General features: G+C 41.3%; 2 protein-coding genes across 4 annotated transcripts in view; both read right to left on the bottom strand.

Moving 5' to 3' along the window:
- Positions 1–7,598, bottom strand: part of GMCL1 (germ cell-less, spermatogenesis associated 1) — a 54,147-nt gene extending 46,549 nt beyond the window's left edge. Inside the window, exon 1 of the mRNA XM_025354537.1 lies at positions 7,044–7,598. Coding sequence (XP_025210322.1) covers positions 7,044–7,303 — 260 coding nt within the window. The 5' untranslated portion in view covers positions 7,304–7,598. The remainder of the gene's footprint in view (positions 1–7,043) is intronic.
- A 3,520-nt stretch (positions 7,599–11,118) lies between these two features.
- ANXA4 (annexin A4) overlaps positions 11,119–22,751 on the bottom strand; it is an 84,866-nt gene continuing 73,233 nt past the window's right edge. For 2 of the 3 annotated variants that reach the window (XM_025353679.1, XM_025353677.1), the window contains exons 9-13: positions 20,852–20,945; positions 18,042–18,137; positions 17,399–17,457; positions 16,063–16,185; positions 11,119–11,446 (exon numbers count right to left, since the gene is read on the bottom strand). In XM_025353679.1, coding sequence (XP_025209464.1) covers positions 11,387–11,446; positions 16,063–16,185; positions 17,399–17,457; positions 18,042–18,137; positions 20,852–20,945 — 432 coding nt within the window. In that variant the 3' untranslated portion in view covers positions 11,119–11,386. The remainder of the gene's footprint in view (positions 11,447–16,062; positions 16,186–17,398; positions 17,458–18,041; positions 18,138–20,851; positions 20,946–22,751) is intronic. The other variant, XM_025353678.1, reaches the window with a different exon arrangement.

Below are 22,751 nucleotides of genomic sequence, written 5' to 3'. Positions count from 1 at the left end.
CTCAGCCTCCTGAGTAGCTGGGACTACAGGAGACCGCCACCTCGCCCGGCTAGTTTTTTTTTGTATTTTTTAGTAGAGACGGGGTTTCACTGTGTTAGCCAGGATGGACTCGATCTCCTGACCTCGTGATCCACCCGTCTCAGCCTCCCAAAGTGCTGGGATTACAGGCTTGAGCCACCGCGCCCGGCCCTCAATCTCTTTTTAAAAATGAAGTAATTGTTTCAGATGACATCCTGAACCGGTGAATTTAACACCTGTGTACTTAACACCTCTTCCTAGCCAACAATAAAAACAGCACATGCCTTAGTGGTAACAGACTTGGGTTTGAGTCCCAGCTGCCCCCCTGTTCAGTTATCACAGCTGTAAAAAGAGGACATTAATAGTACCCACTTCATTGATTATGATAAGAAATCAAGAGACAATGTAGTTTCCAGTTCCTGATAGCAGAATGTACACATGTTGGCTTCCCATCCCTCCCCAAATTACATTAAAGATTAAGAGTACAAAAAGGAATAAGTCCACACCAGGAAAAGGTAAAGGGTAGACTCATTACTTGATGAGAGATTTACACAGATCTGAAAGTTAGAAAATAAATTCAAATGAAAAAGAACAGTGAAAGCCATAGCCAAATAATACATTATGGAGGGCTAGGATGGAGGCTAGGCTTATCTTCCCATTAGAACCCTTGGTTCGAGAAAAGTAGGATGAGGCCTCAGGGAAACAAAGGCAGAAGAAAGAAGAGGGGCAGAAAATGGGGAAATTAGTGCCTTCTCCACTCTATGAATACAGATTATAGATAAGGAGAGTACAGATACTGAGGCAAAAATATTCCAAGGCTTTTCTAGAAACAGCACAAAGCTAATGGAAGATCTAAGGCTGTAGTGTAGCTGCTGGTGCCCAGACAAAGCAATTCTCATTCTGAAATTTAAAGAATCTGTGGCCTGTTCACTCCCAATCCATTCACCCTGAGTCATGGTTCCCAAACTGTGTGTGAAATTCACCAGTTCAGGATACCATCTGAACTTAGAGCACCACAGCCAACTCAGAGAAGCATGTGGAATATTTTAAATTTGAAGGAAATACAGTAACATCTTTCAGATACCATGCAATCTGCTATCATTAGGTTGTTTGGCCCTAACTATGAAGTATATCTTTTGGACTAGGGGTGAAAATTACTAAAACATGAAATGTGCTGTGATCCATGAAAGCTTGGGAACCTCTGCTCTACAAAGCATGCCCCATCTATAACCAAGTTAGTAGTCTTCTTACTCCAAGAAGAGGTACATTGGAAATAGATCTATTTACTCAAAACACCATACACCAGTTACTCATTCTTCAATGTAAGTGGACAAGCAAGGAAGGATCACCCAACATGAGGAAGAATAAGAGCATATGAGAGACAGAGAGACAGAGAGAGAGACAGAGAGAGAGAGAGAGAGAGAGAGAGAGAAGCTCCCTACATCCCTGGAAACATATAATTCAGGGAAAAGAGAGGAATAAAAAACCCTCTCACTAGTATACCTAGAGATCTGAGATTATTATATTCACCCCGTAGGATGCTATGATAAAGGATGACTCAGAACAAGACAGAGCTTTTAGAGACTAAAGACATGATTACTGAAATTTAAAAAAATTTAATTTTTTTATTAAAAGAAAGAATGGTTTGTTTGTTTTTCTTCCTCATGTTGGGTGATCCTTCCTTGCTTGTCCACTTACATTGAAGAATGAGTAACTGGTGTATGGTGTTTTGAGTAAATAGATCTATTTCCAGTGTACCTCTTCTTTGAGTAAGAAGACTACTAACTTGGTTATAGGTGGGGCACGCTTTGTAGAGCAGAGGTTCCCAAGCTTTCATGGATCACAGCACATTTCATGTTTTAGTAATTTTCACTCCTGGTCCGAAAGAAATACCTCATAGTTAGGGCCAAACAACCTAATGATAGTAATGAAAAAGTTAAAGGAGATTTCCCAGAACATAAAGCAAAAAGACGAAGAAAGGAAAAAAGAAGAGACAGATGCATAATCCAAGAAATCCAGAATCCAGTTAAGAGGCATCCCAGAAAGAGAAAATAAAGACAACAAGAGAAAGGAAATTATGGAAGAAATTAATGGAAAAAAATTTCCCAAAACTAAGGTGGTATATGAGTCTTCATATTATAAGGAACAAGTACCAAGACCATTAAAAGACCCATACTTAAGCACATTCTAGTTAAATCCCAAAATACCAAAGAAAAAGTTCCACAAGTTCCAGAGAGCAAAAATGGTCACCTGAAAAGAGAATTACACCAGGATCAAATTTTTCATCAAGACTGTAGGCCTGAAGACAATGAAGCAGTATCATCAAAGATATGAAGAAAGTTATTTTAGATTTCCATACCCAGACAGAGGATGAATAAAGTAAAAGAGACTAAATTTATATTTAGATATGCACAAATTACTCCCTTTTGCACCCTTTCTTGGAAAAATACTTGAGATGTATTAAATAGTTCCTAAAATGAGTGAGAAAGAAATGCAGGCTACACAAAATAGTGGATTCAATCCTAGAGATGGGGTGAAAGGAAGTCCTAGCATAAGAGCAGACAAATCCAGATTGGAACAGGAGGATGGAAGAGGTCTAGGTTTTAGAGAAGGATTCCATGAAAGTGTGTTTCAAAAGACTTTTCTGTGTTTTTTCAGAAAAATCTGAAGCCATGATGAAGGAATATTGTTACTTTGTCAAGAGTGGGGGAAAGGCCATTATACACTCTAGGACAATAAAAAAGCAATACAAAAAAAGGCACGGTCTAAATAAGATACAAACAAAAGCAGGGCCTGACTTTAAGCACTTGATGGAATATAAGAAAAGATTCCATATGACTGTGAGGTTAGAAAAATTTCTCCCTTTGAACAGACAAGGGGTTGTGACATTGGACCCATCAGACCCACCAAGTATGATTTATAATCCTAGCACACTACTTAACTCTTCAGAAACAATATTTACATAGTTATAAGTATGTAAATGTTGTTTCAATTTTTTAGAGACAAGCTGTGGACAAAACACTCAAGATCTGGTTGTAGAACAGTGTGGGTTTTAACAGTCTTGTAAATGTAAAAGTAAAACATGCAGTTGACAAAGGTATGAGGTGGAAGTTGGGCCTAAAAGCTAAAACTTCTCATAAGGTGGTCTGTTGATGTGGGAGGGCACACCAGACAACCTCAGGAAGAATATACTAGGGCCAACACACAAAATTCAACATCTTAATGCTTTCTCTTTTAAATTTTTATTTATTTAGTTTTTGAGACAGGGTCTCACTCTGTTTCCCAGGCTGGAGCGCAGTGGCGCAATCTTGGCCCACTACAACCTCTGCCTTCTGAGTTCAGGTAATTCTCCTGCCTTAGCCTCCCAAGTAGCTAGGAATACAGGCGCGCACCACCATGGCTGGCTAATTTTTGTATTTTTTGGTAGAGGCGGGGTTTCACTGTGTTGGTCAGGCTAGTCTCAAACTCCTGGCCTAAAGTGATCTGCTTGCCTTGGTTTCCCAAAGTGCTGGGATTACAGGCATGAGCCACCGCGCCTGGCCCATCTTAGTGTTTTCTTATACCCTGCATCCGTACTGGGCTGAACAATCCAAGTATCTTCAGTAATATACACACACTAAACTCTGATACGTATTTTCTGATAAAGATTTGCTTTAAAAACTTTCCATTCCAGTCTACTTATGTAGTCTAGGAGTTGGTACACTTTTTCTGTAAAGGTCTAGATAGTTAATATCTTTGGCCTTCTGGGCCAAAAGGCCTTCAAATAATTTTGTTGGCATCCTAGTAGGTAGTGTCCTGCTTGCCAGCCTCAGCCTACCGCACCTGAGCAAACTTTTCCACCATCCAGTGGGCTACAGCCACACCTCCTTCAACATCATCTGAATCTTAGCTTGGTAAAGGGTTGGGGGCACCTATTCCAAATTAGTTCCTTCTGTGGCTATTCTGACTCAGCCTTAGAAGTACTGACGACTCCATGTATTTTCTAGAGATCTCTTTACCTTAGCATTTTGTCCTCAGTAGTTAATTCTCTGTGCCTTGTTAATAATGTTTATATTAAATTTCCTGTATTCAAATTGCTGTGTGATTTCTCTCCTTCAAATGCACTGTGACGTATATTTCAATAATTGCATTAAATATAAGTGGTCTAACTACTAATTGAAAGGTTAGATTGTCCTGTTGGATAAAAGAAGCAAGACTCAACTATATGCTGTTTACATGATATCTATTTTAAATATACACAGGTAAAAAGTGAAAGGAGAGAAAATGAGATATTCAGACATTTATCAAAAGAAAGTGGCTGATGGATACACTACAATCCCAGACTTCACCACTACTCGTTATATGCATGTAAGAAACCTGCACCTGTACCCACTAAATATAAATAAATAAATAAATACATGTATGTGGTAGTGGCTAAATTACTAGGGATAAAGAAGGATGAACATTTTGTTGTGAAAAAGGGGCCAATTCATCAAGGAGACATATTTACTTCATGCTTACATGCTAGACATTGTGCATTTGTTTGTTCTCATATTTGTCAAAGCCTAAAAGGCAGGTATTTATATCTCCAATTTACATATGAGGAAAATAAGGCTATTAAGTGCAGAATACAGACAAGAAGTCAGAATTTTTTTTTTTTTTTTTTTGAGATGGAGTCTCACTTTGTCACCCAGACTGGAGTGCAGTTGTGCCATCTCGGCTCACTGCAACCTCGCCTCCCAGGTTCAAGCCATTCTTCTGCCTCAGCGTACCAAGCAGCTGGGATTACAGGCGCCCGCCACCACGCCTGGTTAATTTTTATATTTTTAGTAGAGACAGAGTTTCGCCATGTTGGCCAGGCTGGTTTTGAACTCCTGACCTCAGGTGATCTGTCTGCCTCAGTCTCCCAAAGTGCTGGGATTATAGGCATGAGCCACTGCGCCTGGCCAAGAACTCAGATTTGAACTCTTAAAACTATGCTACAGGTTGGCAACGGTGGCTCACACCTGTAATCCCAACACTTTGGGAGGTCAAGGCAAGAGGATCACTTGAACCCAGGAGTTCAAGGCCAGCCTGGGTGGGCAACAGAGTGAGACCTTGTTTCTACAAATAAAAAAATTAGCTGGGTGTGGTGGTGCATGCCTGTGGTCTCAGCTACACAGAAGGCTGAGGTGGGAGAATTGCCTGAGTCTGTGAGGTCGAGGTGGAGTGAGCCATGATCCCACCACTGCATTCCAGCCTGGGCGACAGAGCGAGACCCTGTCTCAAAAAAGAAAAAAATTTTTCCAAAAAAAAAACTATGCTACACTGACTCTTCAAAAAGGTTACAGGGTCAGGCATGGTGGCTCACACTTGTAATCTGAGCACTTTGGGAGGCTGAGGTGGGAGGATCACTTCAGCCCAGGTGTTTGAGACCACCCTGGGCAATATAGTGAGACCCCTGTCTCTTTAGAAAAAAACTCCAAAAATCAAATAAACAACAAAAAAAGTTACTGAATAGTATTCACAGTAGGGGTCCAGTTTTGTAAATAAATAAAAATATTCATTAAAAAAGGTACAAAAGGTTTTATAAACCAAACTATTGAGTTTTTAATCTATGATTCCTTTTTTACAATATGTAACACTTGTATAGCAAAACCTTTTTGAATCTGCTCATAAAGTTTAATTTTACGCTGGGTGCGCAGTGGCTCACGCCTATAATTCCAGCACTTTGGGAGGATGAGGCCAGCAGATCACCTGAGGTTGGGAGTTTGAGACAAGCTTGGCCAACATGATGAAACCTGTCTCTACTAAAAATAGAAAACATTAGCCAGGCATGGTGGTGCGTGTCTGTAGTCCCAGCTACGTGGGAGGCTGAGGCACAAGAATCGCTTGAACCAGGAAGTGGAGGTTGCAGTGAGTTGAGATCGCACCACTGCACTCCGGCCTGGGTGACAGAGCAAGGCTCTGTCTGAAAAATAAAAAAAGAAAAAGAGGCCGGGCGCGGTGGCTCAAGCCTGTAATCCCAGCACTTTGGGAGGCTGAGATGGGCGGATCCCGAGGTCAAGAGATCGAGACCATCCTGGCTAACACGGTGAAACCCCGTCTCTACTAAAAAATACAAAAAACTAGCGGGGCGAGGTGGCGGGTGCCTGTAGTCCCAGCTACTCGGGAGGCTGAGGCAGGAGAATGGCGTAAACCCGGGAGGCGGAGCTTGCAGTGCGCTGAGATCCGGCCACTGCACCCTAGCCTGGGCGACAGAGCAAGACTCCGTCTCAAAAAAAAAAAAAAGAAAAAGAAATCATTAAAAAAATTTCATCTGTGACCCTACCAAATCACCTTTAAAAACAAAAGCAGAAAAACCAAATTGTTTGTGTAAGAATACATTCTACCTATAAACTACATTCCAATTCCAGGTCACAAGTCAATATTCCATCTTTCAACTCATCAAAAAAAAAAAAAAGTTAAGCAAGCTGCAGCAGCACCGCCCTACATACAGTACATCCAGGGTCAACGACTTCAACTACTAGAAACTTGCACAAACTCTGTTCCTGGTTAGGAACAAATGTACACTATTGATAAACTTCACCTTTACGATTAACGAGAACTCCTGTGTGCAATTATTTCCCCTCCACTGAGTGGGCGACAGTAAGAGTGCCCATTTCAGAGATTACATTTAGTGTCTGTACTAAGGCAACCGGATGCAAAACAACTTAGTCTGCGGCTACCCACTTGAGAGGGCAAAGGTGGACTGGGAAGGCCAGCCAGCCGGGCGTCTCCAAGGTTTAACGAGACGCGAGCTCGGGCTTGGCGTTTCTCATCCTCATCTTGGGGCTGTAACAACACCCTGGAAGCGTCTGTGGTTAAAAATGCAGAATACCAGGCGTCTCCCAAGGCGCTCCCCCGTCCGCCCGGCATCGGGCCGGCTTCCACATTCACTTGTCAAGGGCACGACCCCTCTTCATAGGCTGGAGAGCGCTGCACCCCGCAAGCGCACGGGGCGCCGGCTCGGCCCCAGGCCAAACAGGTGCGGGTCCGGGTCCGCGCGGGTGCGTGCCCCCACGTACCTTCGAGGGGTGTTGAGGAGCCGCTGCTGCTCGTCCCCCTCCTCCTCATCCTCATCCGTCTCCGAGTCAGGGTGACAGTAGCAGAAGGCCCCGCTGCTCCGCTTGCGCTTGTGGCTGCCCGGACAGTAACAGAAGTCGTGGCCCGCCGCATCGTCTCCAGTGTCCGGCCTCCGGGCCGAGCCCCCCGCCCTGGCACCCTGCGCCTGCTGGGCAAGGGCTCGTCTAGGCTGGCGCAGCACCCGGCTGCTCAACGATCCCATGGGTCACGGCTCCCCGAGACTTCAGGGAGCCCAGAGAAGGGGGTCTCCCGCCATGGCCCGGCCGCCGCCGCCAGCCTTCCCCGAGCGCAGATGCCTACACCACCACCTTCTCACGCGCAGCTCCAACCGTTGCAGCGGACGCTACAGCCTCCATCCTCCGCCCCGCCCGCAGCTTCTGGTCGCTCCGCGCGCTAGCACCGCAGGACCTCGCCACCTCGCCCCCTCGCTTTCGCAACAAAGCGCGGGCCGGCGGGCGCATGCGTGTGGCGAGCCTCCGGAAGGGGCGGGGCAAGGCAGGCGTGCGTGCGTGGCAGGTGGAGCCTGCGCAGAACGCGGCGTGCTCGTACGCGCCGATGTTTTCGGGGCTGCGGTGGGCCTGGCGTCCTACTAACATGAACTTAGGCGTAGACGCAGTGTTAAGCCGTAGTTCACACACGCCTTTGTAGTGGCAAGACTTGGGACTTCAGTCGCGCATTCTTTATACAAAGGTGCCTTGAGCCCCCGGTGCTTATGGGCCTGTGCTAAGCAAGTGGCAAAACCCCGAAGCTATTTGGTCTTCTTGCGGGAGCTCGGCGCTTGCTGGGGCCGCGCTCTGCTTTGTTGGGCGTGGCCTCCTGTGAGAGGGGCCCTAGGATGAGGCGCTATGCTGGATTCCTGGGCTTCCTTAACAGGAGCCCTACCCTGCTGTAGACGTGAAAGGAACCCGTTAAGTTATGGGAACGTTCCCGGCACTCCTTTTCTTTCCTATCAAGTGCCAGTGGGATGTCCGAATAGGGTCTGGCACCGTGACTGTCCGTACTCAAAAAAAGTGCCTTCAGGAGGCCCTAGCAAAATTGACAAGTGTCTGCCTGGAGGAGCTGCTCTTGTGATGGACTCCGGACAGCGAGCGTTCACTCCCTGACTCCCTTCTGTTACTTTTTAAGTAAAATAATAAAAATATTTCTCCTGTGGACCCACCACTAGCTTGAAATTTTATCATACTTGGTTTCATTTTTTTTTTCCTCTCCGCTTTATTGAGGTGTAATCAATGATTCATTCTTTTTAAATAGAACAGTACAGATAGGCAGAAGCCCCTGTGTACCTCCTCCATCTCATTCTGTCTCCCTCCCCAGTGTCAATCACTGTGCTGAGAATGTTGTATATCATTATGTCCATGTATGTCCTTATATGCGTACCCATAAATATTTTCTTTTGCATGCTTAGACATATCATGGAACGGAATCATAGCTGTACCTCTCACTGTGCACCTTTCTCCTCTCAAAATTATACTCTCGAGATTTGTCCATTTGGTCAATTGCTAGATAATTTTCACTGCTCATTGAATGACTGAACCATATTTGTTTTTACATTCCTTAGTGAGAGAGGTTATTTCTACTTTAACGGCTTTACAGAGCAGCAATGAACATCATGTGCAATGGATTCGCCAAGCCGATTCCCAGAAGTGAATTTGCTGGGAAATTTGCAACTTTGTTAGCTATTACTAAATTGCTCTCTGGGTTGATTGCATCAATGTACCAATTTAGACTCCCATCGGCAGTATACGTAGTTTGAGGGCCCCAGTGGACTAATGTCTGATTCATGTATGAGAAATGTGAACTGAGAGAGGCTAGCCGAGGCAGCTTGGGGTGGAGGTGGGAGGCGGAGAATGATGGCTACAGAGGGATCAGCTTGCATACACAGAATTTGCCAGCACAAAGAACGTGCAGGTGTTTCCCATGGAGCAGATGTGGACCACCATGAGATAGCTGGGATGGGATCATCTTGGGTCCTGCCCAACAGGTCTGGGAGGAAAGCAATGAACTTCAGCACTGAGAACCTCAAAGAGTCACCAAATTCCTAGAGGCTGAAAAAGGAGTACACATTTGCCTTGCCAAAGGAACCGCAGGTGAGTAGCATGATGAGGTGGACAAAGGAACCCACAAGAATGCCCACAAGAATCAACTTTAGTCTGTCAGAGTCACGCAGGGCTGATCCTCTACCACTACAGCAATGACAGTCAGGTAACAGCTTTCCTGCTCCCCTTAACTCTCTGCTCTGCTACAGCCCAGACATGGTAGGTTGGGGCAGGGGAAGAACGTGGAAGGAAACCTAGATGGAAAAAGAAGAGAAGCCCATGGTCACCCTTTCCCCAGAAACCAGCTTCCTACTGGCAGTAAGCCAGAAGTAAGTGAGGGAAGAAGCCTCAACTATAAATCAAGCTTGGAATTTTGACTGGATATATTACTTACTAAAATGACACTGTTTTATGACCTTAAGGGACTACACAGTAGGACTTTAAAACCTAAGAGTGAACAGAAAAGTTATGACTCTATTCTCTATGTGAATCTACATCTAAAAGAACTAGGCCCGCTGAATAAATGTCAGTGGACAGTGGGAGGGAAAAACAAAGTTACTTCATAATTATATCTCAAAGTCATGCTAATTCAATATGACAAACTTTCCTCCAGGGTGACTTTATTCTACCTTCTGGAAATCTTCTGGTGAATAAATGCTATTTGTTTTAAAATTTTGGCCAACCTATGTATCATTTAAACATAAAACTTCTACCAAAAAATTCACCGTGCTTCCAAAGACAAAATAAAGCTGATTTGGAGATTCTGTGGTCTTCTGGAAAGGCATTCAAATGGCAGTATTATTTCCTGTAAGTGGAGTGACTAAATATTCACATAAGTAGCTTCTACCAGTAGCTGTAGCTTTTATAATAAACAACACAAAACTTAAAAATTCTTATTATTCCACCCACCAAAATACAACGGATGTTATAAAATGAACAAAGAAGGCAAGTATTCTTACTATAATGTCTTTTATACATTTATGATATTTAATATAAATGGTCTACTTAGAGCAGACAGCATCATTCATTTCCATAGAATAAGTTCATACATTATTTTATGATATTGAGTAGTGTTTGGCATATATGAACATTAGCCAGTTGGCACACATAAGACTAAATATGTGATTTTTTTCCCTTATATTTTAATTCCTATAGAAACTGAGTAACACAAGTCCTTCAAAAATAGCTCCTTTCAGGGGTCGGGATGAAAAACCTCAGAAGGTGAAAAGTGGATCAGAGAAAGACTATACCTCATTTTAAAAACACTCCCCTCCCCATCCCTTTAAGATTTGGTTTCTCGCTCTGTCGCCCAGGCTGCCATGATCTCGGCTCACTGCAACCTTCGCCTCCTGCCTCCTGGGTGCAAGCAATTCTCCCTGACTCAGCCTTCTGAGTGGCTGGGATTACAGGCACCTGCCACCACAGCCGGCTAATTTTTGTATTTTTAGTAGAGATGCGGTTTCTCCATGTTGGCCAGGCTGGTCTTGAACTCCTGACCTCAGGTAATCCACCCACCTTGGCCTCCCGAAGTGCTGGGATTACTGGCGTGAGCCACTGCCCCCAGCCTAAAGACACCATTTTAAAATTAAAATTATTTTTCCACATTCATACAAAGTGAACTTTTTAATTAAATCCAAGTACATCTTCAGAATGTTTCTAGAGTTGAAAGGCACAGTGCAAACAGAAATTACTACAATCAACAAAATTGAAAAAGATTTTAAAAAGTATTTTTAGCACAAAAAAGTTTTCTTTATATCAAACTAAATTCAGAACATTACACAAGTCCCAGAAAACTGGATGGGCGTTCTTACTAACCAGATGCTTACAATTTCAAATGAAGAAAATACTAGCTACTCTAAAAATCAGATTAGGGAAAAAAGTGATTTTAGAACAGTTTTCCATTTAAAAAATTTTTCACTGAAAAGAAAATATGGAATAATTTAATATATTCAATGTCTGTGAAACACAAAGTATAAAGTAATCTTTTAAAAACATGGAATACATTTTTATTTCTATTTTTAAATCTCCATTTATGTCTTATAAGCTTTGAAATGCAAGTACAGGTTTAAAGCATCATAATGACTAATTATAGGCGAATAATAATACAGACAGTCTATATCCTAGGAGGCAGCTGTAGGCGTTTTAATTGGAAATAAGCATTCTGAGATAATGATAATAGCAGTGTAGAAAAATGAAGTTAAAAAAATTCAAAGTGTGGAGAATCCTCCTGTCCTTCTGGGATTTTTATTTTAATCATCTCCTCCACAGAGAACAAGCAGTACTTTCCTGTAGTCTCCAGATGTGTCACCCTGTTGGATAGGGAAGCAAAGTTAGATAAATAGATCTTGAAACAAAACACACAGTTCAAAGTCATGTAAGCCAACTTTTTCAAGCTTGGCTGGATTTTTCTTAGCTTTAAATTTTTTTTTTGTTATTTTTTATTACAAAGGTAATACTCATTCAGTGTAGAAAATAAAGACAAAAAAGAACACAAAAATCAACCATTATTCCATCATCTAGAGACTACTATTCTTACCATTTTGATGTGTGAATGTCCTTCCAGTCTTTTTTCTATGTATCTAGATGCCCAATGTGATAGAACAGTAGTATTCTGTGTTCTGCTTTTTCACTTAACAATATAGCCTATTTCCCTATTTTGTTAATTTTTTTTTTTTTTTTTTTTTTTTTTTTGAGATGGAGTCTCGTTCTGTTGCCCAGGCTGGAGTGCAGTGGCGTGATCTCAGCTCACTGCAAGCTCCGCCTCCCAGGTTCACGCCATTCTCCTACCTCAGTCTCCAGAGTAGCTGGGACTACAGGCGCCCGCCACCATGCCCAGCTTTTATTTTTGTATTTTTAGTAGAGACGGGGTTTCACCATGTTAGCCAGGATGGTCTCAATCTCCTGACCTCGTGATCCGCCCACCTCGGCCTCCCAAAGTGCTGGGATTACAGGCGTGAGCCACTGTGCCAGACCCCTATTTTGTTAAATATTATTCTACAACATTATTTAATGGTTACAGAATATCCCATTGTATGTAGGTAAAATAATTTATTTAATCACATCCTCCCTCTCCCTATTGTTGGATATTTATGTTGTTTCAATTTTTCACTATTATAAACACTGCTTCAATAAGCATATTGTAGTTACATTTTTGTATATTTTCTTAATGATTTATTCTGGATTAATTTTCATAAAATAGGAATTACTGGACTAAATGCATTTTCTTAAACCTTTTTTTTTTTTTTTTTTGAGATGGAGTCTCATTCTGTAGCCCAAGCTAGAGTGCAGTGGTGCAATCTTGGCTCACTGCAACCTCCGCCTCCCAGGTTCAAGCGATTCTCCTGCCTCAGCTGCCTGTGTAGCTGGCACTACAGGTGCACACCACCACGCCTGGCTAATTTTTATATTTTTAATAGAGACGGGGTTTCACCATGTTGGCCAAGTTGGTCTTGAAGTCCTGACCTCAAGTGATCCACCCACCTCAGCCTCCCAAAGTACTGGGATTACTGGTGTGAGCCACTGCACCCAACCTGTTTTCTTAAACATTTTGATATGGGTTACAAAACAGTCTTCCAGAAAGGTTCTATAATTTCTACATAGAAATTTTAGTGGTCATAATAATTGATTAATTTTTTAATCTTTTATTTATTTATTTATATTATATTTTTAGAGACAGGGTCTTGCTATATCACCCAGGCTGGAGTACAGTGGTGTGGTCATTGCTCACTGCAGCCTCGAACTCCTGGGCTCAAGCGATCCTCCCACCTCAGCTTCCCAAAATGCTGGGATTATAGGTGTGAGCCACTGCACCTGGCCTAGATTAATTTTTATTAGTCATTCGTGGGGACTAGAAAAGATGGAATCTCTGTATATAGGTTTCGAAGTTTAATAAATATCTGTTAAACTCAATCTTAATATATCCTTGTTTATACTTTGCCTTACTGATCTGCCAAAGCATAGGATGTATTAAAGTCTCTCACTAGCATAGTAATTCCATTATATGTTTTCTTCTGGAGCCTCGAGTTTCTTATTTATACATTTCAATGCAATATGATTTGGTACTTGAAGTTTCATAACAGTTTAATCTTTGCTGTGAATTGTTGCCTTTGTCAGTATAAAGTGATCCACTCTCTCCTATTTAATACTTTTTCTCCGTAAATTCTTCTTTTTACTAATAGCATAATTTCCACTTTCTTTCTTATATGTTCGCTTTCTTTCCCTGGTGTTTTTCTTTAAGCTTTTTACATGTCACTATATTTTAGTTGTTTCTTATAAACAGCATGAAGTTGGATTTTATGTTTTTACCTAACTTGAGAGTTTATTTTTATAACTTTTATTTTTATCTTTTGTCATTTTTTTCTATTATTTACATATTTTATTATTCTATTCTGCGTATTTTGTTTCTTTTGACAACTATTATTGAATGAGCAATGTATTCTTTATTTTTAATCTTTTCTAGTGGTGTGTGTGTATACACACATATATTTACATATTTATATATACAGACATATATACACTAGATTATAGTGTTTTCTTCCCAAGCCAATCAATATATTTGTACTCAATTATTTTAGTGTTGGTATAGTATTATATTATATGGATTTTCCATAATTTAAGTTATTCCCTATTGATTAATAGTAATAATAATATAAAATTATATACTATAATACCATATTATTGATATAAATATAAATAACATAAAGCAATGTAAATAATATAAATAATGCTATGATGAAGCATAATAATACTTAGTCTACTCTTTTGACATTTCATTAAATAATTTTATTTAAATTCTTTCGGAGACATTTTATTGTGTTAAAAAATATATATATATAATTTGTCATTTTAACCATTTTCAATGTTCCTTTTACAATGTTTTGTAACCATCATCACTGTCTATTTCTAAAACCCTTTCATCACCCCAAATAGAAACTCTGTACCCACTAACCAATAACTCCCATTCTTTCCTGTCCTTCCAAATTCCTGGTAACCTCTAATCTACTTTCTGTCCCTATGAATCTACCTATTCTACATACTTCATAAAGCAGAATCATACAATATTTGTCCTTTTGTGTCTGATTTATTGCACTTAGTATATTTTCAAGGTTCATTCATGTATCAAAAATGTCATTCCTTTTTTTCATGACAGCCTACCATTGAATGTCACTGCTTTTTATGTATGTATATATATATTTTGTTTACCTAGACATCTGTTGATAGATATTTAGGTTGTTTTCACCCTGTGCCTATTGTTAATAATGTTTATGTTGATGTACAACTAGCTGTTTGAGTTCCTGTTTTCATTTAAGTATATAACTGAGAGTGGAATTGCTGGATCATGTGGTCATCCTATGTTAAAATTTTTTCTTTTTCTTTTTTGGGAAGGGTCTTTACTCAGGCTGGAGTCTTGAAGTGGTACAATCATGGCTCACTGTAGCCTTGACCTCCCCAGCCTCAGGTGATCCTCCCACCTCAGCTTCCTGAGTAGCTGGGACTACAGGTGTGCACCATCACACCCAGCTAATTTTTGCATTTTTTATAGAGACAGGGTCTCACTATGTTGCCTAGGCTGGTCTTGAACTCCTGGGCTCAAGTGATCCACCCGTCTCGGTCTCCCAAAGTGCTGGGATTACAGGCGTGAGCCACGATGCCTGGTCTATATTAAACTTTTTGAAGAAGTTTGGTGCTTAAAGTTTCTTAACAGACTGTTTTTCACAGTGGCTGCACCACTTTACACTCCTACCAATGGTGCACGAGAGTTCTAGTCTCTCCATATCATCCATAAATCATTTGTCATTTCCTGGGGTTTTTTTATTTTGTTTTTTTTCTTGTTTGTAGTATATTTTCCCATAACTTCACTTACTGTCATCCTTGAATCTTAAACTAGTTATACAGTTCAGCTCTGCAAAATCAAGTTACCTAATAGCCTAGCCAGACATAGAAACAAGTTCCTGCATGCCTTGCAGACATGGTAACAAAATCCACAGCTTGGTGGGGCATGGTGGCTCATGCCTGTAATCCCAGCACTTTGGGAGATCACGAGGGGTGGATCACTTGAGGTCAGGAGTTCGAGACCAGCCTAGCCAACACAGTGAAACACCATTTCTATAAAAAATACAAAGCTCATGCCTGTAGTCCCAGCTACTCAGGAGGCTGAGGCAGGTGGATCACTTGAACTGAGGAGGTGGAGGTTGCAGTGAGTGGAGATTGTACCACTGCACTCCAGTCTGGGTGACAGAGTGAGACTCCATCTCAAAAAAAAAAAAAGAGAAAAATCTGCAGTTTAAATCACCGAACTGTCAACCTCTCCAAGCTTTGAGTAAGATTCAGAATATTTAATTCACAGATCAAATGCTAATTTGAAGCTTGCAGTGCAGGCAACCTTAGCTGCTAGGGAAATCTGTCTCACTTTCATGTCCATGAGACTCTTCTGGCATCCTCAAGAAACAAAATCCCAGGAATGCCTGGCTTTGAGGGAGGTGAATCATTTCTCACCACTACCATGCCCTCTTAGGACTCCTAGAAGTCTGGTGCCTGGTAAAGAACAGTAATTCAGGATAACTAAAATGCTTTTCCATGTTCCCAGCAGACCTCAGCTGGCCCTGCATAGGACTCTGGATTCAGTTGTTTATCTTCTATCATAATTAGGTAGACAAGGAAATTGTGGGCTTAAAAGTATTCATTAAAATGTAATCTTTGTCTAGGGTCAACATAAAATAATTACTGTATTTAGAAGGCAAATTTCCAGCTTGTATCCTGGCAAAGGTTTAAATATCTGTGTGAAAGAAGAGAGACTGGAAATATCGGGCGTATCATCTTTAAAGGAAATTATATATACCAAGAAGAGGGGACAAGTGCTAAATGCCAAGGTCAGAGGGGTCCTTTTCTGGATCCTTTCCTCTGGACTGAGGCTGCTGTGACCTACCTTGATGAACGAGTACAGAGACTTTCCATAGAGTCTCTTGAAGTGTGCCCGGATATCCAACATGTCAATTTCTGCTCGAGAAACCATCACTCTGATGAGGGTGTTATCATCGGTGCCCAAGCCCTAAGGAAGAAAACGAAATCCAAACATATACAATAACCTAGCTGTTTTTCAGTGTCTTCTTTAGTCTGCCAAAGCAAGACTAGAGATGACTGTGCTGATGATGTCCTCTGCTCCACTGCTTGGCAGTCCTGAGGAATATCCTCACTCCTCATCATGGTATTCAAGGCTCTCCACAACTCACTTTTCCAGTGCTATATGTTCTGACCACAGGATGCTGTTCCCTGCTTTTCTAGAGCCATAACCTGTGCTGTCCAGACATACCCTGCCACCTGGCTCACCTACGATTCCTTCTCATAGAGTATTATCCTTCCCTCCCCAGCCTTATCACCCCTTCCCCTCACCATGTGAAATCCTCTGATGTAAAACTTTTACATTTGGAAGGTCCTGCTCAATTGGTGTTTTGCACATACTTGTCTAGGCTAGACATTCTTTGAGAGCAAGTTCTACATTTTTTTGTTTTGTTTTGCTTTTTTTTTTTTCAGACAGAGTCTTACTCTGTCACCCAGGCTGGAGTGCAGTGGTGCGATCTCAGCTCACTGCAACCTCTGCCTCCTGGGTTCCAGTGATTCTCCTGCCTCAGCCTCCCAAGCAGATGGGATTATAGGCGTGAGCCACCATATCTGACTAAGTTTTGTATTTTTGCAGAAACAGGGATTTCACCATGATAGCCAGGCTGGTCTTGAACTCCTGACCTCAAGTAATCCACCCGCCTCAGCCTCCCAAAGTGCTGGGATTACAGGAGCCACCGCACCTGGCCAAAGACTACATTTTGACCTTCCCTGCACCTCCTGTGATTCTCAGCACAGGTGCCTGCAGAGTACGATGGAGGGTTAGGAATATGGGCTCTGGAGCTAGAATGCCAGCTGTTTACCTGGCATTCTAGCTCCATTACTTCCTCACTGAGAATCTTGGGCAAACTGCATATCCTTTCTATGCCTCAGTTTCCTCATCTGTAAATTGGGGGTTAGTAATAGTACCAGCCTCATAGAGCTGTTGTGGGGATATAATTAATCTATTAAAAACAGTGATCCACACATCCTAAGTACTCAGTAAATATCACCTAGTATTATTATTAGCAGGCACTCACTGACGTATTCCATGAATTGAATTGGATCTTTCAGAGCAAAGTTTGGATAGGGGATATAAGTAAGCTTAAGAAGGTGGACACAAGATAACTCAAATTCATTTACATGCTAAAAATAAGGCCATTTACCTTCATTGATTTATAGAGTTTTTCAGCAAAATACGCAGATTTGTTCCTCATGCACTTTACTGGCAAAGAAAAATAAAAAAGAAGAAATGAAAAGATTACAGATAAGACCCATGAAAAAAGGAAAGTGACAGTTGTTTCCTCTGTTTCTACAAGGTATCAATATTTGCTTTGCCAGGGAAATTTTAGCCAAGCAATGTTTCATGAACATAGGCTATGCTCTATGTATTTTCACAGATAGAAAGTACCCTCGATTTATCATCAAGTTCCTGGAGAAGTAATTGATAAAGTCTATCAAAGCAAAGGGTGGTATTTCGTTTCAAAATGAGGATTATTGTATCTGCCATATGAGACAGTTACTAGTTTCTAACCATTCACAGACTTGCAAGCTGCAGCTTGTTTATCTGCACACTATTACCTTTCACATAGGACATACAAAAGCATAGAAGATATAAAATATATAAACCACGTGGCACAATAGCAATCAGGTTGTATATGATATTTCTTGTTTAAAAACCTGGAATGTACCATGAGTGATTCAAACAACTTTTATCTCTGAAAATAATTCTATATCCCCATATTGCAAGTTGATAATGAGAAGGAAAATCTATAGACATTTGTTTCTCTACTCCCCCTACCAGCTTACCTATAGCCAGCAGAGCATCTTCAAAGCTACCAGATGTTTCAGATTTAATACTCTGTTCAATATCCTTCTGTGATATCCTTTTGTATTCATCAAACACTGCAAACAATAACAAAATAGTATTATTGGGAAGAAAAAATAGAGGAAACTGAAATTTATGGAGCAAATGAGCATTTTTAACTAGCCTACACTATTTATTCTTCAGCATACTTGAGGAGGAAACTAATTAGTAATGTGGGCAAGCACACAGGAGGGAGGTGCAGAGTGGACAAGAAGGAAGAAATGCTGTGATGTTTGGAGGACACCAGTCAAGTCCTTTCCCTTATGTGGGACCCTTGTACATAAAATGGAGATGGCCTCTGGGGACCTTTGCTTTCCTTTCCCATTGTTTCCTTAATAAGCAGAATGTGTCGTTTTGTGTTTTTGTCCTTGGCAATCACCTCCCTGTCATCTCCCTTTTGGCTCAACAAAACTAGAACAATTCAACCCCTTCAAAACTGAGTCACAGTTAATAACAGCTGGTTGCATCTTTTAAAATACTTAAACTTAATTACATTTGCTTTTTTTTTTCCCTAAGTATTTTTGAATGTGGTGAATATGTTTCCCTCTCTTGCTGTCTCCTTCTGGAACCTTCTTAGAGCAGGTATCCATTTTATCTTCCCACCATCGCCTTCTTTGGGGTGCTGCCTCACTTCCATCAATGTGATTTTAACAGGGCTGTCAATCAAGGGACACCATACTCAACAACATACACCACAACCTCTGTCAAACACGTGAGCAGTTCACCCAGTCAGGACCCATTAGACTCTCTCCTGGGAACTTTTTAATTGAGCAGCTCACGGGGATGGCCAAAAGCACTGCGTCATCTTTACCCTCAGAGAAACCTGTTAAACTTCCTGGGTGTCACACTCAGAGGTTCTAATTCAGCCAGTCTCAAGTAGGGGGTCAGTAATGAGCATTTTAAATAGAGAACGAACTTCAGAAACTCTGCTTTAGAAATAAAATCCATTACTCCCTTCTACTGAGACCCCCAGAACTGCCCTGATTGCTGTTCTTCCTGAAGGTGTTCAGCTCTCTGTATAAATCGGTGAGCTACCAGTATTTTCCATTTTCCCTCTTGTGCCATTCTATATTATTTCATATTTTCTTTTTTTTTTTTTTTTTTTTTTTTTTTTTTTTGAGACGGAGTCTCGCTCTGTCGCCCAGGATGGAGTGCAGTGGCCGGATCTCAGCTCACTGCAAGCTCCGCCTCCCGGGTTTACGCCATTCTCCTGCCTCAGCCTCCGGAGTAGCTGGGACCACAGGCGCCCGCCACCTCGCCCGGCTAGTTTTTTGTATTTTTTAGTAGAGACGGGGTTTCACCGGGTTAGCCAGGATGGTCTCGATCTCCTGACCTTGTGATCCGCCCGTCTCGGCCTCCCAAAGTGCTGGGATTACAGGCTTGAGCCACCGCGCCCGGCCATTATTTCATATTTTCTTACTTAAATTGAAGTCAGTGTGTGTGGCTTGGAATCAAAGAACTTAATTGACACATTTCTAAGCCTCAGTTTTCTCCACTGTAAAATGGAGAAAATAATTACTGCTCCACTGGGTGTTGCAAGAAACAATGCTTATAAAATGCTTAACACTGCACCTAGAAAATAGAAAATTATTAACAAAACCATAGTTATTATGAAACCTCACCATTATTGTTGGTTGGTAAGACAATTATGAAGTTTTCCTAATCCAAACAGCGCTTAAAATATTTTCTCCTGGTGGCTTACAAACAGATATTTCATAATTGCCTAACTATTGACTTGCACCCAGAAGTGAAAATGCTTGCAAATGCATTTATGCACTAAATCGGCTTCTGAGGACCTGCAGTTCTTGGAAAATACCACCAGGGGGAGATTCCTATTATTTGTAACCAGGCAAGGGAAGGAAATGAAGAAAGAAGCTGAGTCAGAAGTTTGTGTTTCTGATGGTAGCCTGGGATATTGATTAACGGGAGTAATCACCTGTTTTTTGTCACTGTGAAAAATCTGAAATAATTACAACTTCAGAATGTGTTGTACTTCTCAATTGCTTTATGTTTTCAATTTAACAAATTCATTCTCAAATTTCCCACAGGCTTTGCAAATCAGTGTGTGTGACTAAAAAGGTATGGTGGGTGGGTTTATAAAATTATAATGTACTTAAAGATCTAAAGAACTCATATAAAAGATGAAATATGTTATTAAACCCTTACTGCTGTTTAAAAGAATATAAACCTGACAGCAAATATTCTAAAATTGTCTAGTATCTTTCCCCCAAATAAGTTAAAATCACATTACAAAGTTTATATTTATCAGAAACAAATCAGAAACATTTCAAATTTGAAATTATCCATTATTCATCTTATACAACGTAACCCCTAAAGAAATCACTTGTATTAGCTTTACAGCTTGGATGGTACACAGGAATAAATATCAACCAACATTGCTATTCTATTGCTGCCTAATCTACTACAGATTACTTTCATATGTAACTAAATTAGAATGAAAATACTGGGGCTACTTTAGAAAAATGACTGACTATGAAGGTCAGTTTTCTAGAAACAAGAATGCCAAACTTCTATGACTACATGCATTTTTGCTAATTATTCATAATTAATCTTTCAGAAATTAGCTTTCATACACGTCGTTGGACTAATACATTTCCAGGGTGAGAATCTAAGACACTTGGGTACAATCAGTTCTTTGTACCCACTGAAAGAGAAAGGTTATCAATTACTTATGGGCAATACAGTTTTTGCTATCTTTCACACCCTTTCTTTGGGAAATGAAGTGCCTTACCATGCAACAGGTGATTTCGGTTCCGGGAACAGAGAACAGTTAGGAATTTTACCTCGTCTGTCCCCCATTTCTTCTCTCCAGCCTCATACAGGTCCTGAAGCCAAACAAAGCACAAGTCTAAAACTCCAAAAAGGATGTGCCAGGACACAGGCAAATATTTCCAGAAGCTCAAAGAGCTGAGACAGATTAGTTTTATTTTGTTGGTGATGGGGGTGGAAATGGTGGTGGTGAGTGGAAATGACTCAGGGCCCTTCCTCAGGCATAAGGCTGTTGGGACTCTGTCATACCTTCCTGGGAGTCAAGGCAAACACTGGCAGTTCCCTAGCTGCAGACTACATGGTTCTATCTTAAGAGCTAAAAGAAATGTCCTAGATTTGGGCTGTCCCCTACAGTTGCCACTGACCACATGTGGCTGTTTAAATTTTCATTAAAATTAAATACAATTTAAAATTCAGTTCTTCAGTCACACTAGCCTCATTTCAAGTACCCAGCGGCTACAGGTGGCCAGTAGTCACCCATACAGGACAGCGCAGATGTGGAATGTTCTCATCACTGCGGGGAGTTCTATTGGATAGCCCTGCTCTAGAATGATCTGTGATTTTTCTGAGGCTACAGGTCTCACAGTAGAACCAGGGACCCATTGCCAATTGCTTACATTCCAACCAGGTAGGAATACAAGAAACTGATTCTGCTCAATTTAACTACATTATCGCTGAATTCAGAATTACTGTTCATTTATAATAAGTAGCTGGCCTGTTACATTTCTCAAAAAGATCTTAACTCACACATATTGTTGCTCATTGGGCTTACCTCCATATACTCCCCCATTTTTTCACTTCTTTCTCTGATTCCCTCACTGCTTTAGAGTCAATTCACATAATCATAAAAATTTAAGCTGAAAGCGTTCATCTAATTCACCTAATTCAAAAACGTTCATCTTATTCAGCACTTCTGAAACTTGAATCTCAACAGGCTTGTGACTATTTATTTTATGTCAACTTGACCAGGCCATGGGTTACCCAGATTTTTGCTCAAACATTATTCTGGGTGTTTCTGTGAGGGTCTTTGGATGATCCAGTATGGAACAGGGGTCCTCATACAATCAGCTGAAAGCTTTTGTTTTCAAGAACAAAAGGGCTGACCTTCCCAAGAGTAAGAGGGAGTCCTCCTGCCTGACTGCCTTGAGCTAGGGCATCCGTTTTTTTCCTGCCTTTGGATGTGAACTGAAACATCAGTTCTTCATGGGTTTCCAGCCTGCCGGCCTTCAGATGGGAACTGCTCCTGGTTGTCAGTCCTTTGGACTCAGACTGGAACAAAATCATGGCTGTCCTGCATCCCCAGCTTGCTGACTCCCTCGGAAGATCCTGATACTTGCCCACCTCCATCCTCAATCTCTTTCACCCTCCCCCACCACACACATACCCCCTCTGTGTGTGTGTGTGTGTGTGTGTCTGTGTGTGTGTGTCTGTGTCTGTCTCTCTGTCTCTCTTTCTCTCTCTATTGGTTCTGTTCCTCTGCAGAATTCTGACTAATACATTGCTTTAATTAATAAAGCATAGTAGTTGGCTGGGCACGGTGGCTCATGCCTGTAATCATAGCACGTTGAGAGGCCAAGGCAGGTAGATTGCTTGAGCCCAGGAGTTTGAGACCAGCCTGGGCAATATAGCAAAACCCCACCTCTACCAAAAAAATATTCAAAAATTAGCCGGGCATGCTGGCATGTGCCTGTAGTCCAGCTACTCAGGAGTCTGAGACGGGAGGATCACTTGAACCTGGGAGGTGAAGGTTGCAGTGGGCCAAGATTATGCCACTGCACACCAGCCTGGGAGACAGAGCAAGAACCTGTCTCAAAAAAAAAAAAAAAAAAAAAAAAAAAAAAAAGATACAGGTTAGTGGAAGT

The sequence above is a fragment of the Theropithecus gelada genome, chromosome 13, assembly GCF_003255815.1.
Source record: "Theropithecus gelada isolate Dixy chromosome 13, Tgel_1.0, whole genome shotgun sequence".
In the NCBI taxonomy this organism is placed as follows: Eukaryota; Metazoa; Chordata; class Mammalia; order Primates; family Cercopithecidae; genus Theropithecus; species Theropithecus gelada.
This window is presented reverse-complemented; position numbering and strand designations above follow the sequence as displayed.